The sequence below is a fragment of the Pelophylax lessonae genome, assembly GCF_965119305.1.
Source record: "Pelophylax lessonae genome assembly, chromosome: 9".
Classification (NCBI taxonomy): domain Eukaryota; kingdom Metazoa; phylum Chordata; class Amphibia; order Anura; family Ranidae; genus Pelophylax; species Pelophylax lessonae.
The window spans coordinates 180,400,256-180,417,079 of record NC_138776.1 but is presented as its reverse complement, the minus strand read 5'-3'; the positions used below and the strand labels follow the sequence as shown (position 1 = coordinate 180,417,079).

At 38.1% G+C, this 16,824-nt stretch overlaps 1 protein-coding gene across 17 annotated transcripts in view; it reads left to right on the top strand.

Moving 5' to 3' along the window:
• KCNMA1 (potassium calcium-activated channel subfamily M alpha 1) overlaps positions 1–16,824 on the top strand; it is a gene marked incomplete at its 3' end in the record, with an annotated part of 993,244 nt that overhangs the window by 605,759 nt on the left and 370,661 nt on the right. For all 17 annotated transcript variants that reach the window (XM_082268091.1, XM_082268088.1, XM_082268089.1 and 14 more), the window contains exon 9: positions 13,491–13,582. In XM_082268091.1, the coding sequence (XP_082124217.1) occupies positions 13,491–13,582 (92 nt within the window). The remainder of the gene's footprint in view (positions 1–13,490; positions 13,583–16,824) is intronic.

The window sequence follows — 16,824 nt, the reverse complement described above, 5'->3', positions numbered from 1 at the left end:
TGGATAAGACAACTCACCACAAGAGCTTATGCTATCAAGGACAAGGTACCCACAGTACCTCTGCGTGTTCACTCCATCAAATCAGTTTCCTGGGCTTTCCAGCATCAGGCTTCTGTTGCCTAGCTTTATAAGGCCACCACCTGGTTTTTAGTTCTTAACTCTTAAAAGTTCTACCAGATGAATGTCCAGGCCCCTGTAGATGCAGCCTTCAGTCACAAAGTTCTTTCAGCAGTTCAGTTTCTGACCCTTGTTTGTTTTTGTTCAGGCTTTTGGCACTACTGTGTTTGTTTTATTGTTGCCTACTCTTCCTATTCTTTGCTTTGGGACATCTCAGGGACTACGAATACCCAGTCTGTATCCTGTGCTTTACACTTAAGATAAAAGCAATCGACTTACCTGTAAGTTCTATATATTAGAATACAGTATAGGACTCTAATATATAGAACTTCCAGGTAAGTCAATTTCTGTGTTACTCTGCATTGCTTGCTAAAAATCTGAGGTCTCATGGAGTGGGGTGGGATTGAAGGGGGACTCCTAAAGGAAGTGTCCAAAAGCTTTCCCAGTGTCTAGTCACCTGGAGGTGGCACTGGACAATGTTCAGCTGGAGATGGTACCGATTAACATCCAGCTGTGTCCTTGTGAGTCAAAATTCCTTTTTTTTATTATAGGTTTTAAATCAAATATATCACAGTTTGAAACACCAAACATAGGCTGATGTCCCCATGCTGGAAGGGGGTAAGAACATGCAGGCATCTTCATATTAATACCAGTCTATATATTCTTCATCACTGAATGATAACTTTTAGAGGGGGCCATCAAAAAGCTGCACTGTTAGTAGTGTTCAAAGATACCTAGTTCTTCTGTACTGTTGCTTATATTGGTGGTACACAAACTGGAAATCAAATGTATAAGTGACCTGCATGGCAGGTAAATTGCAACTCTTGATGAAGTAGTGGATGGGTTCATTTCACCACTATGTATTTACTATGATGCAAATTAAGATTTAAATAACAGTTAGACACTGATACTACCAAATAAAATGTATACACTGTAAAAACAAAAACCTCCCCTTATTAACAATTTTGTTTAATTAAGTGCAAATCTGATCCAGAGTGTTTTTGTTCTTCATCTATCTTGCATCTCTTTTCCAGTATCTAGGGTTAAGTTTGGGGCACTAACACTCCTCAACAATCTTCCACATCAATGCACAATAACTGATTCTAATTGTTTATAGTAGTATCAGGTAGACTGTGGTTTCATGGGAAATTCCTATTTACTATATTCCTATTTACTTGTTCCCATGTTGTAGTAATCTTACATTTGTAACAAAAATATCTTTTGAAAAGGTAGAAAAAAAGGATCTTCTATACTGAAGAGCTAAGGACAGTATGGCTTGCTTTGTGTAATCTAGCAACCATGAGTGAGAAACTAATTTAGACTTTCTAAAAATCTATGCTAAAATGCATATCAGACATACATACTATCTATTGTCTTATTAAATATATTGATTTACAGTGCCAAAATTTGAGCCTAATGTGGCCATGTTTAAGCACTGAATTCTAGCTAAATTATGGGGAAACATATCAGAATATAAACACATATTCAGCAGTGTGATAATGTCGAAAAATGTAATATTACTATCTGTGCCTTCTGTCCCCAGGTTACCCCTTCTCCCCTAATTTATTATCTTGGTGTCACAGGGATAAAAAGTGAGAAAAAATATTACCATCAGATCACAGAAAGAAATAAAAGCCTAGTAGGCATTTAGTTCACCACTCAGGTCAAAACTAGGAAAAAAAATGTTTTTAGCACATTTAGTGTGGCGTTATTATGATAAAAACATAAAGAAAGACGTTGCAAAAATATTAAATGCCTTTGTGAACCAGTTAAAATCAGCGTTCTTACAAAAATCGAAAAAACCCTAATTTAACCAAATAAAATGACTGCGATGTTACATAAAATGCATAGGTTAAACATCTTGGAGCACATTTTAGACTCCATTTTTGATGACAGCTGAGCATGAATGACATATTCTTGTGGACATATATGTGGGTGTGTCTCATTTTTACATATATCTGGTCTCTTTTTTTTTTTGTTCCCTCTTTCGTATTATTCTTGTGTTCACCTAAACTGGCCATATAATAGTAGAATTCCAGTAGAAATTATTTGTTTTAAGAACTTTTGTTCATTTTAATTGTTAATGGGGTCAAATAGACATTTATTTTCAACCATATTAAAGAGAAAATTCAAAGAAGCAGGATAGAATTTTTTTCCCAAATAAACCATGAATGCGGTTTTCATGGACGGAATTACATTCCTTTCAAAATTGAATGTTAAAGGCAAACAAAACGCATTCAAGTGACCTTTGTTGAGTTAATTTACTGAAAATGTTTGCATGAAAATTCACTAGTGTATGGGCAGCTTTATGATAATTCTAGTAACCAACATGTTCTTCCAGAGTTTTCTCCCACTGATGTGTGTATGTTAAATCAGTGAATTTGTGCATCTTGTCTTCAAGCTGCCATGCCCTCTTGCCTATCGGCAATCTTCTTTCCCTCCTGTATGCCATCTCTGATTCACTCTTTTTGCTACTATATCTTACATGCTCTCTACTACTTTTAATACTGGCAATTTTTTTTTTGGACTCCTATTTATGTGATGTCTCTATTTTGCATGTTTTTTTTTTTTTCTTTTTTTTATTCTCTGCAGCCTATGCTGTTCTTGGTGTCTTTCTTGTCTGCCCTTCACTCTTCACTTTTATCTGTTTCTTGGTTCTGGCCTCCTTGCTTTTGTTTAGACCATATTCAATCTCTTCAGTTCTCATACCTTATGTCTTACCTTTAACTATATAGAACATTAAATTGAAGAAAGGGCCATGGGAGTCATAAATTAGCTTGAATCCGTGCCTGACCCTAAATTAAAGTAGGTTTAACCAGACATAAGCTAGATAAATACAGAGAGAAAAAAACTGAAGGGAATGATACCACCAAGGCTACTGAAAAGCTGAAATAGAAAAAAAAAAAAAAAATATATATATATATATATATATATATATATATATACAGTATCTCTCAAAAGTGAGTACACCCCTCACATTTTTGTAAATATTTTATTATATCTTTTCATGTGACTACACTGAAGAAATGACATTTTACTACAATGTAAAGTAGTGAGTGTACAGATTGTATAACAGTGTATATTTGCTGTCCCCTCAAAATAACTCCACATACAACCATTAATGTCTAAACTGCTAGCAACAAAAGTGAGTACACCCCTAAGTGCAAATGTCCAAATTGGGCCCAATTAGCCATTTCCCTCCCTAGTGGCATGTGACTCATTAGTTTTACAAGGTCTCAGGTGTGAAAGGGGAGCAGGTGTGTTAAATTTGGTGTTATCCCTGTCACTCTCTCATACTGATCACTGGAAGTTCAACATGGCACCTCATGGCAAAGAACTTTCTGAGGATCTGAAAAAAGAATTGTTGTTTTACATAAAGATGGCCTAGGCTATAAGATTACCAGTACACAGAAATAAATCTCTCCTCTAGATGGTATTTTAAGGGCAATATATGCAGAAATTAAGTAAAATCAATCAAAATGTATTGAACAACAATAAGATACAAAAGATAAACATGTATTTAAAAAGGTTGATAGAAGATTACCAAGAAACTGAGCTGCAGCACGGTGGCCAAGACCATACAGCGGTTTAAAAGGACAGGTTCCACTCAGAGCAGGCCTCGCCATGGTCGACCAAAAAAGTTGAGTGTACGTGCTCAGCGTCCAATCCAGAGGTTGTCATTGGGAAATAGAGTTATGAGTGCTGCCAGCATTGCTGCAGAGGTTGAAGGGGTGGGGGGGTCAGCCTGTCAGTGCTCAGACCAAATGCTGCACACTGCATCAAATTGGTCTGCATGGCTGTCATCCCAGAAGGAAACCTCTTCTAAAGATGATGTACAAGAAAGCCCACAAACAGTTTGCTGAAGACAAGCAGAATAAGGACATGGATTACTGGAACCATGTCCTGTGGTCTGATGAGACTAAGATGAACTTATTTGGTTCAGATGGTGTCAAGCGTGTGGGGCGGCAACCAGGTGAGGAGTACAAAGACAAGTGTGTCTTGCCTACAATCAAGCATGGTGGTAGGAGTGCCATGGTCTTGGGATGCATGAGTGTTGCCAGCACTGGGAAGCTACAGTTCATTGAGGGAACCATGAATGCCAATATATACTGTGACATACTGAAGCAGAGCATGATACCCTCCCTTCAGAGACTGCGCTGCAGAGCAGTATTCCAACATAACGACCCTAAACACACCTCCAAGACAACCACTGCCTTGCTAAAGAATTTTAGATTGTAAGCTCTAACGAGCAGGGCCCTCTGATTCCTTTTGTTCCAAATTGTAGTGTAACTGTAATGTCTGCCCTCATTTTGTTAAGCGCTGCGCAAACTGTTGGCGCTATATAAATCCTGTATAATAATAATAAAGAAGCTGAGGGTAAAAGTGATGGACTGGCCAAGCATGTCTCCAGACCTAAACACTATTGGGCATCTGTGGGGCTTACTCAAACAGAAGGTGGAGGAGCGCAAGGTCGCTAACATCCACCAGCTCTGTGAAGTCATCATCAGTGGGAGTGGAAGAGGACTCCAGTAGTAGCAACCTGTGAAGCTCTGGTGAACTCCATGCCCAAGAGGGTTAAGGCAGTGCTGGAAAATAATGGTGGTCACACAAAATATTGACACTTTGGGCCCAATTAGGATATTTTGACTTAGGGGTGTACCCACTTTTGTTGCCAGCGGTTTAGACTATCTATCTATCTATCTATATATAAAGATACAGCGTTGTATAAAACACACATACCCTACTGCCAGGAAGATCCCAACAGATCAAGAAAACTTGTAAACAATGTATCAAATGATAAAAAGCAGTATGTGTCATATTCAGGTAAATAGATTCCTTGGTAAGTGGACTATTTGCTGACGTGCAAGCAATGGGACAAAGTGAAGTCAGTGCAGCAATTAAAAAAAGTCAACTATAGGAGCAAACAGCAGTGCTGTAATAAATTCCAATAAAGAAGCAAGGTATGGCCATTAATCCTTCTCCAGTAGTAGTATGCTGAGCGAAATGACAGAAAGCCAATACACAACAAGTCTTCTGTATTGGGAGAAAGATTATTAAGTCCAATGCATAGATACAACACCAATTCCAAAAAGTTAAATCACTGTGCAAAATCCACATAAAAACAGAGTTCAATGCATATCTCATAAAGCCATATTCTATTCACAATATAAAACATATCAAAGGTTTCAACTGAGAAAATGTACCATTTTCAGGAAAAAAAGTTAATTTTGAAATGAATGGCAGCAACAAGCTGGCAAAGTCCAAACACAATATAGGATGCCCTTGAACTTCGGGCCTACAGACGACATTAAAAACAGACATGATTCTGTAATGCGATATATAGCTTTAAGGCATTGTACTTATAAAAAAGAAAAATGTCCGCAAGTGATGTGATAATTATTCCTGGTATATGTCTCCACCATTCACCACGTTGACACGTAATCTGTGAATAAATACCACCACCAAAGGCTGAAAGGCTCGCTTACCAGCTTACATGGACCTCACCACTATAGGTCAGTAGCGCTTGTGGCTTTATACCCCACCAGGGCCTTTAACAATATCACAGACTTTTCACCATTGGTGCACCACTTTTCCTGATGAGATTTGTCCCAGGAGTTCCCCAAAACATAAAATACTCCACATAGTGTAAGATCTGAAAAATGTATTCCACAAGTAATGAAAATGCACTTACATCAATGATGTTTTAAAATCACCTTAAATTGTATTCTTCGGCCGCCACACACACACACAAAAAAAACCCCGTCCTTCCGGGACTCTAAGGTATCGGTGACGTCAGCGCGCCACTCTGCCCAAAAAAGTTGACACAGGGCAACAAAAAGCTGGCAAAGTGGTAAGTCTAAACACAATCTAGGATGCCCTTGATCTTTGGATCTACAGACGACATTAAAAACAAACATGATTCTGTGATGAACATCATTGCACAGACTCAGGAATACTTCCAAAAATCACAGTCCATAAACAAAGTTTGCTGCACCATTCAAAAATGAAAGGTAAAGCTTTACCATGCAAAGAAGCCATCTCTGAACATGATGCAGAAAGGCCACAATCTTCTCCGGACCAAACCTCATTTGAAAAACCATGTGCACTGCACCCAGACTAAAGAGAACAGGGGCTTTCTGGCTCATTGTAAATGCTCAATTCAAAACCCTGCATCTCAAGTTGTTACCAAGAACCAGAGGAGACTTGGGGTATTTGTATTCCTGGCAGCCCTTTAAACCTTAGCTAATGCCTGACGACAACAATTTCGCACATTTGCTGAAGTCAGACAGCTGCTCATGGTGAGAAGCTCACCTCTATATTAAACTACACCTACACCAAGTTTCTGAAGGTTTTGGATCCATGGATAGCTTATTATGATCACCTAAACCTAGACCATACCCTTCTTTTGGTATAACAGGTCTCCTTGCTGGTTAATGCCACATCCACAGGTCTGGACCCTGCAGAAACTTTCCCCTCCCTTCCCTTGTCCCCTCTACTCCCCTTTTTTCTTTCCCCTTTCTTCCTTTTTCTAGCCTAGTTTCAGCTCTTTTCTCCCCTTTCCCTAACCTTCCTTCCTTTTCTCTCTACCTGCTCTCCTCTCTGATTTTGCAATTATTTCTGCCACTCAGTTCTGATCTATAGTAATTTGGTTACCCCCAACTCCTTCTTGGAAGCAACTGGTGCAACAGGTGAGAAGCAGACCCCATTGATGAGGGTTACTCCCTTGCTACCCAAGGGTCTGCAGACATGTTGTGCTATGCACTTCAAACACATGTCTCCATATTAACCTTTGCCTATATTGTTTAGCTATTTTGTGTTTCTGGTCTGTTTATTACTATAGCCCCGTACACACGTACCGATGGTCGGCATACAAATGTTCCTCTTTTCTCCCCGGGATGTCGGTGTCTGTTGAAAAGTGCAAAGACAGCACAAGGACAGCACAAGAATTTTGTCTGCAGACTTCAGCTGACTGCAGAAGTGATGTCATGTAATGGTTAACTTTCCCTGTGTTAATTTTCTGAGCATGCCCAGTCTTGCAAATCTGCGGTCTGTCGGCCGAATTCTGTACTGACAGGCGAACAATCGTCCGTTCTGGTGTCCGCAGACAAAAATTTTCATGTTTGCACGAAAGACTTTTGTCCGCGGATTGTGCGCAGACATCTGTCGGAGGCACCATACTAACACGCGTACAATCGGCAGATCTTTCGTCCGCCGACGTTTGTATGCCGACGATCGGTACGTGTGTACGGGCCTTTACTCACATTATAGCGTCTCTTTATCGTAATACTGTGCTGTATAAAAACCTTACATTTTCAAAAATCCTTTGTAAAACAAAAGCCTGCATCTCTGATGGTATGGGGTGTATTATTGCATATAGAATGAGCAGCTCGCACACCTGGAAAAGTACTATCAATGCTGAAAGATATATCTAGGTTTGAGAGCAGCATATGCTCCCATCCAGGCAGTGTCTTTTTCAGGGAAGGCCTTGCATACTGTATTCAGCAGGACAATGTTAAACCGCATACTGCTTTTATGACAATAGCATGGCTTTGTAGTAGAAGAGTCCAAGTGCTTATTTGGCCTGCCGGCAGTCCAGACCTTTCACCGATTGAAAATGTTTGGCACATCTTAAAACTAAAAATGAGACAATGACAGCCCAGGACTGTTGAGCAGTTAGAATCCTATATCAGGCAAGAATGGAAAACAATTCCTCTCCCAAAACCCCAGAAACTGGTCTCCTCCGTTTCCAGACATTTAGGTAGTGTTGTTATAGAAGAGGGGATGCTACACTGTGGTAAACATTAACCTTGCCTAACTTTTTTCAGACGTGTTGCTGACATCAATTTAAAAATTACCTTATTTTTTTTCCTAAAATGAAACCTTGTTCTCAGTTTAAACATGATGTTTTCTGTTGTGAATAAAATATGGATTTATGAAGTTTGCAAACCATTGCATTCTGTTTTTATGTATCTTTTACAACTTTTTTGGAATTGGGGTTGTAATTTGTTTGGCTGTCATGTAGCAGAATAAATTGATACACAACCACTGCATGCTTTTAGGAAGTAGTCCAAGTAAGCTGCCAGATGGGTGTGCTGTATCTCATACAGTTCAAATGTACAGTTCAATATATGTACAGTTTAAATGTACATATTTTGCCAGCACATCACAGATTGTCAGTTATGTCCAATTCTTTTATTGAAGATTGATCACATCACAGAAGACGTAGTGCAATGTTTCGGAGCCGCGTAGGACCCCTTTGTCAGGCATGTGACGGGGATCCTGCACGGCGCCCAAAAGTTACACTATGTCTTCTGTGATGTGATTATTCTTCAATAAAAGAATTGGACATAATTGATGATCCGTGGTGTGCTGGCAAATATGTACATTTTATATGTGATGTTTCCAGTTCAAAGCTGATTGTTGCTACAGCACCACTACTCCTAAAGCCTTATCCAAGTGTGTGATGTGAATATTGATATTATATCTCATACAGTGTCACATGAAAGCTTTGTACAGTACAAAATGCATTTACATCATTCTTGGCCCTGCCTCATCCAGCCAGGCACCTTGGGAGTCGGAATTGAGTGGCAAGTGGGGACCTGGTTTTGTTCATAGTGGTGATAGGAATGAAAGCCAACCAATTTTCCTGCTCGAATTAGAGAAGTGGAACACAATGGCATTTAAGTCCATCCATCCATCCTAGAACATTGTACACAGCTTTTATGTGACTTTGTATGAGATGGCACAGCTTATCTTATACAGAACTTAATTATAATAGTTGTGAGCTACTTGGCAATCAGCAGATGTTCGGGTCCATGCACACGGACCTAAAAAAAAAAAAAAAAAAAAAAGAAGCTGCTTGTACAGGGGTTTCCTGTAGAAGCTCAAAGTTATCTTAATCTTGCACTTGACTTTTAGAGGCTTACTTTAAGCTCAGCATTTAGAAGCAGAAAAAAAAACCTTCTGGTTTGCATTTTTAGAGCAGTTTTCTGTCGGAAAAAAATGCTGAATTCTCCTAAGCTCTACTAAAAGCTTGCAGACTCTCCTTAACCCATGTATAAAAATGCTCTATATGAGCATTTTTTTTTCTGCCAAGGGAACTGGTGTTTTCTTAAGCCAAGCGTGTATGGACCCTTAAGAAAATGAGCACCTTGACTGGCAGCATATAATATACTATAAGGGTCCATTCACACCAGCCACTGCATCACTTAAAAAGTAATATCCCTGTGAGCTGCTGTGACCAAAATGCTACCTATTGTGTGTCACCCACACTTTACACACTCTCATACAGCTGTGTTAACATAAATTATTACCAACCAGTGTCGCGCTTCACAATATATTACCGCATATAATACATCATGTGAACAATGCCATAAACATCCCAATATTGCTTTAATGTACAATCAAATCAAAGTCCTTGGTTCTATTGGTGTTGACATGCGCTTTAATAACCATCACTCCGTACCAATGCAACTATGAGCGACATGAATACCCTCCACCAGATGTGCTCTCACCTGAGATAAACGACTGTACAATTAAGTATGGTCACTAAACGCTTGCGTCCCCCCATAGTGGACTTAATGGAACCTGCATCACTGTTCCGTTTTTTTTTTTTTTTACAAACTTTATTGAAATGTCACACAGTAGTATTTCATAAGGTTCTCTCTGACTGTGGTGCTCGAAAAGAGTACTGTATGCAGTACTTTTTTTTTTTTTTTAATTGCATGCTTCCCTCAAACCACTGCAGTGCAGTTGTGTGAACTGGCCTTACCAGAGACCAGGCAGTTAGTCTAGTCTTGTGGTTGAGGTGCAGTGGGAATGTGCTGGAATAGCTTCCCTACTCAGTCCCTCTGCAGGTGGTGTGACTCTACCCTAAGGCTCGATTCACACCTATGCATTTTGTTTGAGTGTTTCTATAGTGCTTTTTGCTGTGCTTTCCACGGGATTTTAGCCACGATTTTGCCATGATTGTACTGCAATTTGCGTTTTTTATGCTTTTTGCCGGGGGGGGGGAGGGATGGATTTGTTGTTGGGCAGATTTAAAAACTCGAATCCGGCAAAGGCGCAGTAAAAACGCACTACATGATTTTCTGCAGCTTCTCCATTGAAGTCTATTGAACCAAGAAAGCAAAAAAAAAAAAAGCACTGTTTTTGTTTAAAAAAGTCCCTGGCTCTTTCCAAAAATGCAGAGGCACAGAAATGCATTGATGTGAGCATGTTCCATAGCAACCCATGTTAAAAAAAAAAAAAAATATGTCCTACATTTCTGCAAAATGCATGAAAAAATGCATTGCTGTGAATGGAGAATAAAGCTTGGCGGGCAGCTTGGCTCAGCGGATGTCTAATTGTATCTATAATCAGATGTGTCCTGGACATGTAGAACTATGAGATTCAGTTAAAGTGGAACTAAATCTATTGATTTTAATTGTTTCCCACACAATTACATTAAGGGCATGATGTGACATAACTGTCACAGTTGTGTTCTCTCAACCCATCAAATGGTTGGTGTCATAAATGATCAGATGTGCACCACCATGGAAACTGCAAATCAAACAGAAACTATGATGACAGCTTCCTCAGCTGCAAGGAGTGGTTTAGTTTCAATTTTAAAATATTTGAACAGTCCCTTGGGGTGTATGGCACTTGGACTGTATGTGTTTTTCAGGGTTGCCAACTGACATTTTACTTGCTGGCATATTATCTATGTCTTTCTGGAGTTCAGAGCTGCAAACTCCAAGTACACTGTCTGCCCGTACCTCCAAAACTGGCAGGCAGTTATTAATTGGCAGGAAGAATCCATGAACTACGATCAAAGAACTACCAGCCCTCACCATTGTGTAAAATTAATATTAAGATAAAAACTGCGCTCCCTCAAAAATGACAGAAATACAAGTAGTCCATAATACACCAAAGTGCTCCAAATCGTGCAAATGAGGAGTTGCAGAGATCTTCTCTGGTTCCTCTACACACTCGTGGTTTGTGCTCTCTTCCACCACCATTAGACAAAATTCCTACTCACCAGATGTAAGCATATAATACGCATATAAGATTATTGAGAGATGATCTCTCATTTAAATAGATGCTGCCCACTGGCAATCTACTCCATCAGATATTGGCTCCAAAGTGGTATACCGTAAGATCAGGGAAGAACAAAAGACCCTTCATAGTGTAGTAATTTTACCATTTATTAATTGCACATAAGTTAAAAGCACTTTCAAATGTTGCAGATCAAACAGGCTTATCTCATATGGCAGGGACGCCGATATGCGTTCCACCTGCATTCCAAGATGGCGGAAGTTACATGTCATGCTGATCCCACCCTACGCGTTTCGTCAGTAACGTCTAACGTCATCAGGGGTCACATCACCAGCGCCCTCGCAGTTCATTGATAACTACAATCTGTTAGCCACAATCCGATACTTGTAGTCTATTCATTCACGGGATGCTGGCCTTTCTGTTTTCAATTTTTTTTTTTTTTTAGCAATAAAGATTGAAAGGGAAAGGTCATTTGTTACAGATTGAAAAGGAAAGGTAATTTTAATAGCATTAGGTTACAATATGGCTTGTGTCACAATCCTATATGCTTTATTATTTTATTTTATTTGCTATGTTATTTTTCCCACAAAGGGGGAGTTATCTTTTTAAGGACTGTGGAAAATACTTTGTTTTAAAAGTAATCTGGCTTTGTTCATGCAAGGCAAGGAAAAGCAACCGCTTCACTTTTTTACCAGGTCTTGTAGGAGCTTATACTACTCTTCCCTTCATTCCCCTGCCACACACTCAAATTACAGAGTTTGGTAATTGGACTCTGAGACGCCAGCTCTGTTACATAGGGTGTGAAAACAGACCTCAATCTTGTGTAAGCTACAACTAAGATTGACTTTGCTGCTGATGGCAAACAGATTGGTGGGGTTGAAAGAAAGGTAAGCATGAGCTGCTAAGTCTAGCTTTAAAATGAACCTGTTCCTTAACCCTAGCATATAGGCAAACCACTGTTTTTTTATCTTTTGCATCCCATGTGTTTATTCTTGAAAATGCCTTTATTTTGAGGCATTTTCTTGCCGAGATTAGATGCATATAATGAAAATTTATTCTCACGAGGTTCTCTAAAAATGCTTGTTTGCTATGTAATATCCTCCTGTGTTTGTGGTTTTCTTCAATAAATACTTTTGAAAATCTTACTTTGCAATGGCTTTCAGGCTTTGATGTACAAAATGCACCTCTTGGTCATTATTCCTTTTAATTTTATTACAATTTTTTTTACAACCTCCTTTTTGTGGACTTTTTGTGACATCTCCCTTTTTTTTTTTTTTTTTTCATACTTTTGGGTATAATTTAGTAGACCCAAATATTTTTGCTCTTTCAAACACGCTCGGCAAAAGGAGATCAGCTCCAAAGTGCTATTGAGAAACCAGGCTTGGGTATCCAAATTTGTAGAGGTGACATTGTGAAGGGTAAGTAAACCCAAAGCTGAACTAAACTATACCAGGGTTTTAGGGATAAAATTATTTAATGGCTGAATCACAAAATGAAATTCGACTATTTCCATAGTTGCTTAGCTGTATGTTACTACCACACTGACTTAAACCAAGATATAATTTAGATCTGCAAATAATATAAAGATAATCAACAAAACATGTTTGCCTTCCAGACACGCGTTGCCAACGTTTTCCTCAACTTCTTATTTTTAGTTTTCTTGTGATTGCATTACTTTTTTAAACACACAGGTTCTTATCAGCCAAGCATAATACATAACAACTTTTATTTAGTACTATAGCATAGTAACTTTTTTTTTTTTTTTTTGCATCGGGCCAGCACAGTTTTGCTTAATTGTTTTTTGTTTCTTTTGAAAGTAGAAAATTAAAAATCTTGGTGTAACTCCCTGCAGACTGAATAATACTTTTCTCATAAATATAAAGTTGCCAAATGGGTGCTTCCATTTTAACATTTTTGAAAATGAGCTTATCCCTGGCAGACTGCTGAATGCATATTGTCAGCTAAGACCTCAGCTCTACTTTATCTTAGACCCTGTCATATTTAAAATTCCAGAATGTTACACCCCAGAAAGATATAGTAAAGTGGTGAGAGAGAATGGAGCTTTGAAGGCCGTTCTTTAGTTCTGTTTAAATAAAATAAATAAGTTATAATCACAGCGGCCTTTTTAATCCCTTATCCTGGTGTAGGGCGGTGAATGCTGCTATCTTTTCTTATGCAGAAAGAAGTTTGTGTAAATGCCTATTCATCCAAACCTGGTTTATTTAGCTGGAGCTGTTTCTCCACTAATAATTTCTAAGTTGAGCGTGTCTTTTTCTACAACAGACGTCCTTTCTTTCTTTTTAGTCTTCTTTTCTGTCTCCTGTCTTCCTTCCTAGGCCATGTTTGCCAGCTACGTCCCTGAAATCATAGAGTTAATAGGAAACCGAAAGAAATATGGTGGTTCTTATAGTGCAGTTAGTGGACGGAAGTAAGTATTGACCGAGGCGTGGTGTCACTGCTGCAGGGCGAGTCTCTCTGCATGCTATTTGTCCTTTGTTTTTTTTTTTCCTATTTCTCGTTCCACGCACTCAGGCAATGTTTGCCCGATACGTCCCCGAAATTGCTGCTCTCATCCTTAACCGGAAGAAATATGGCGGGACGTTTAACTCGACCAGAGGGAGAAAGTAAGTTTTTTGGGTTTTTTTTCCCATTAGGGGTGCAAACTTGTGAAGATTTTAAAGGTATTCCAATACCCATCTTTATAGAAAACTAGTTAAGCTAGGCATAATAAGTTTTAAAATATTCAGTTAATGACGTCAAAAAGGACGCAATGTTATATTCCATGTTTCCACATGCTATATTTGTGTTAATTTTAATGAACTAAAAAGTCCATTGATCAAACATTTTTGATATGATTTACTTTTTTATGTGTTAACACAGGTGAATCTGCAACATTGTTTCATTTATCTATGGCTCTTTTTAGTAGATAGGAAAGACATATGTTTTGCATTATGTTAAATATAAAGGCATCAGGATGCAAGCAAGAAAAAAATCTTAATGTTAAACCCAACTGATTAACGTTTGGGTGGAGTATTACAAGTTAAAATCCTATAAATGAATCCTTACACAATATAGCCACTTTTAATGATGCTGAGGTCCTCCTGCAATATTCTTGTAAGCCTTTCAAAATTGTAGGTACTGATATGCCTTATTTACCTTTTAGATGTGTTACAGCTAAAAGATCAAAGTGGATTACATGTACAGTAGACATACTTGTGTATCTAAGCAAAACGTACATTTTTTTCACCTTAAGTAGGATTTTTATTTGTTATTATATAACTTGAACAAAAATTGGAATAGTTTTCTGAAGGCATTGTACATATCATTGGCTCCATAGCTGCAAGAACTAGTAGCATTTAGTAGATGAACCCTGGTGATTAGAATGCTCAAGTGACCAACTGATTATTGGGTAAAATTAAGTCCGGGATGGTAATGTGAATGCTTAAGGAATTATTTTAAAAATGCTTCTGGAAATGGGCATCCCATGGTACAGCTTTAAGTCAGTGCTTAAGAAAAAACAGATAAGCCTGTCCATACATGTTGATTATGGTTGAATGTTAACCATGCAGCCATTAAAATATTTGTTTTTTCCAGTTTTAAAAAACTGTGCATGTAAGTGACAGTATATAACTGCTCTGTAAGCACACATGCGTATACATCATAGAATATATATTTTGACTGGAACCTAGGATGTGCATTGAGGCAATTAGGAATCTAACTACTTTTACTCCACCCAACTACAGTATATTGTTTATTTAAAACAGGTTTAATTTAGCTTTAACTTCTTTTCATGTTTATGAAACATCACAGTTTTTTTTTTTTTTTTAATATATATAGGATTTTTCTTTAGTACATTTTTGTTCTGTAACTATAAGATTATTTTACTGCCAGTTTTATTAATTGATCATGGAGGTATTTGTCATGTATAGCTTCACAGTAGCTAGTAACCAGTGACATATGAAGTCACATGAAATAATGTGTTGATCAGGTGCTGGCCAGGCTTTGGCCCAGCCAAACATGTTCAGTGACATGTAGCCATTACAGTAATACAATTTTATGAAACAATAAAGAAGCAATCATTTATCGATAATTTACTGGTAAACCAAAGAGTTTCCAGTTATACAGACCAAATATACTATATAACTTCCTTCTTTAAGTATATGTCATTTTGTACCTCTTATGTAGAGTTAACATGCAATCCAGACTGGAATACCTTTAAAATTTCATATTAAGGCTAACCTAGAGTATCAAAGTTCCAAACTTGTCTCAATATTTCTGAAGTCCAAAAGTAATAAATCAGGTGCTGGAAGAAAACATTGATTTGTATTTGTGAGCAATTAGAGGTGCAGTCCCGTGTAGCCACAAGCTGAAGTCTATACCTGTGTTTGATCAGATAGTCCTAAATAATCTTCTGTGAATTAAGATTAAAATATTCTTCTTTACAGCGTTGTCATGTCAAAATTCTCTCCTGTTTGCTTTTAGCCATGTGAACCCTTAATAGAGTTTCTCCAAATGTTTACTGGTAAACGTGAAACATTCTTAGGAAAAATAAGCACATTTTGTCTTCTTGTAGAACCAGGGTGGGTTTAGATAACTGAATACAAACAAGTACTAGTATCCCTTGTTTTGTGCACCCTACAATGTTTTTTATTTTAAACAAATGGGTCACATGACCTTATTTCTTTTGTTCAGTCACTGCAAACTAGCATTAAACACCTCCAAATGAATGCTAGTTTTAGCATTGCTACTGTGCACTTTATAGCAAGAACTAAAATTTACATTTCATGCAATGCCTCAATATTTGTGCCTCTAAACTATTTCAGTTAAATATACACTTATCAGCCATAATATCATGAGCACCCATCTAATATTGACCTGACCCATCAAGGCATGGACACCACTGGACCTCTGAACATATGCTGTGAAGCCTAGCACCCAACTGTCAGTTGCAGATCCTTTAAGTTTTTTAAGTTGCAAGGTGGGGCTTCCATGTATCAGACTTTTTTTTTCCAGCACATCTCACAGATGCTTGAATGGCTTGACATCTGGAGAATTTGGAGGTCAAGTCAACAAGTTCCTCAAACCATTCTTGAACCATTTTGCATTGTCGTTCAGCATTATCCTGCTGAAAGAGGACACTGCAATTTAGGGAATACCGTTTCCATGAAGGGATGTACTTGGTCAGGTTTAGGTAGGTGATCCATGTCACATAGTACACAGTAAAAACATCAGTAGTACATTAAATACTAATGGGTATTTTGCACTTATATAAGATAAGTTTTTTGGTGCCTTTACAGTTTTTTTAGATTGTTTTAAATCCCACTCTGGTTTCCTATAATATATGTTTGTTTTTTGTATTTTTTTTAGTTTGTTAGCGATCCAGCACAACACCTATATTACCTGTAAGACAGTACACATCCCCTTACCACCACTACAGTGTATTGGTAACAATTACTTAACATGCATAGTGACACCGTTTTTATACTGTTTATACATAGAAACCTAAAGTGGTACCCAGAGATTAAAGTGGTATTAAAACCAAAAGCAAAAATGTAATATATTGCTGCTTACCAATCATTCGATGTGGTGGCTGCATCGGTTTTCTTTTTTTTAGGCGTTTTCCCTCTCTTTCCCTCTCCTTTTACCTGGTGATCTGACTACAATCCATCA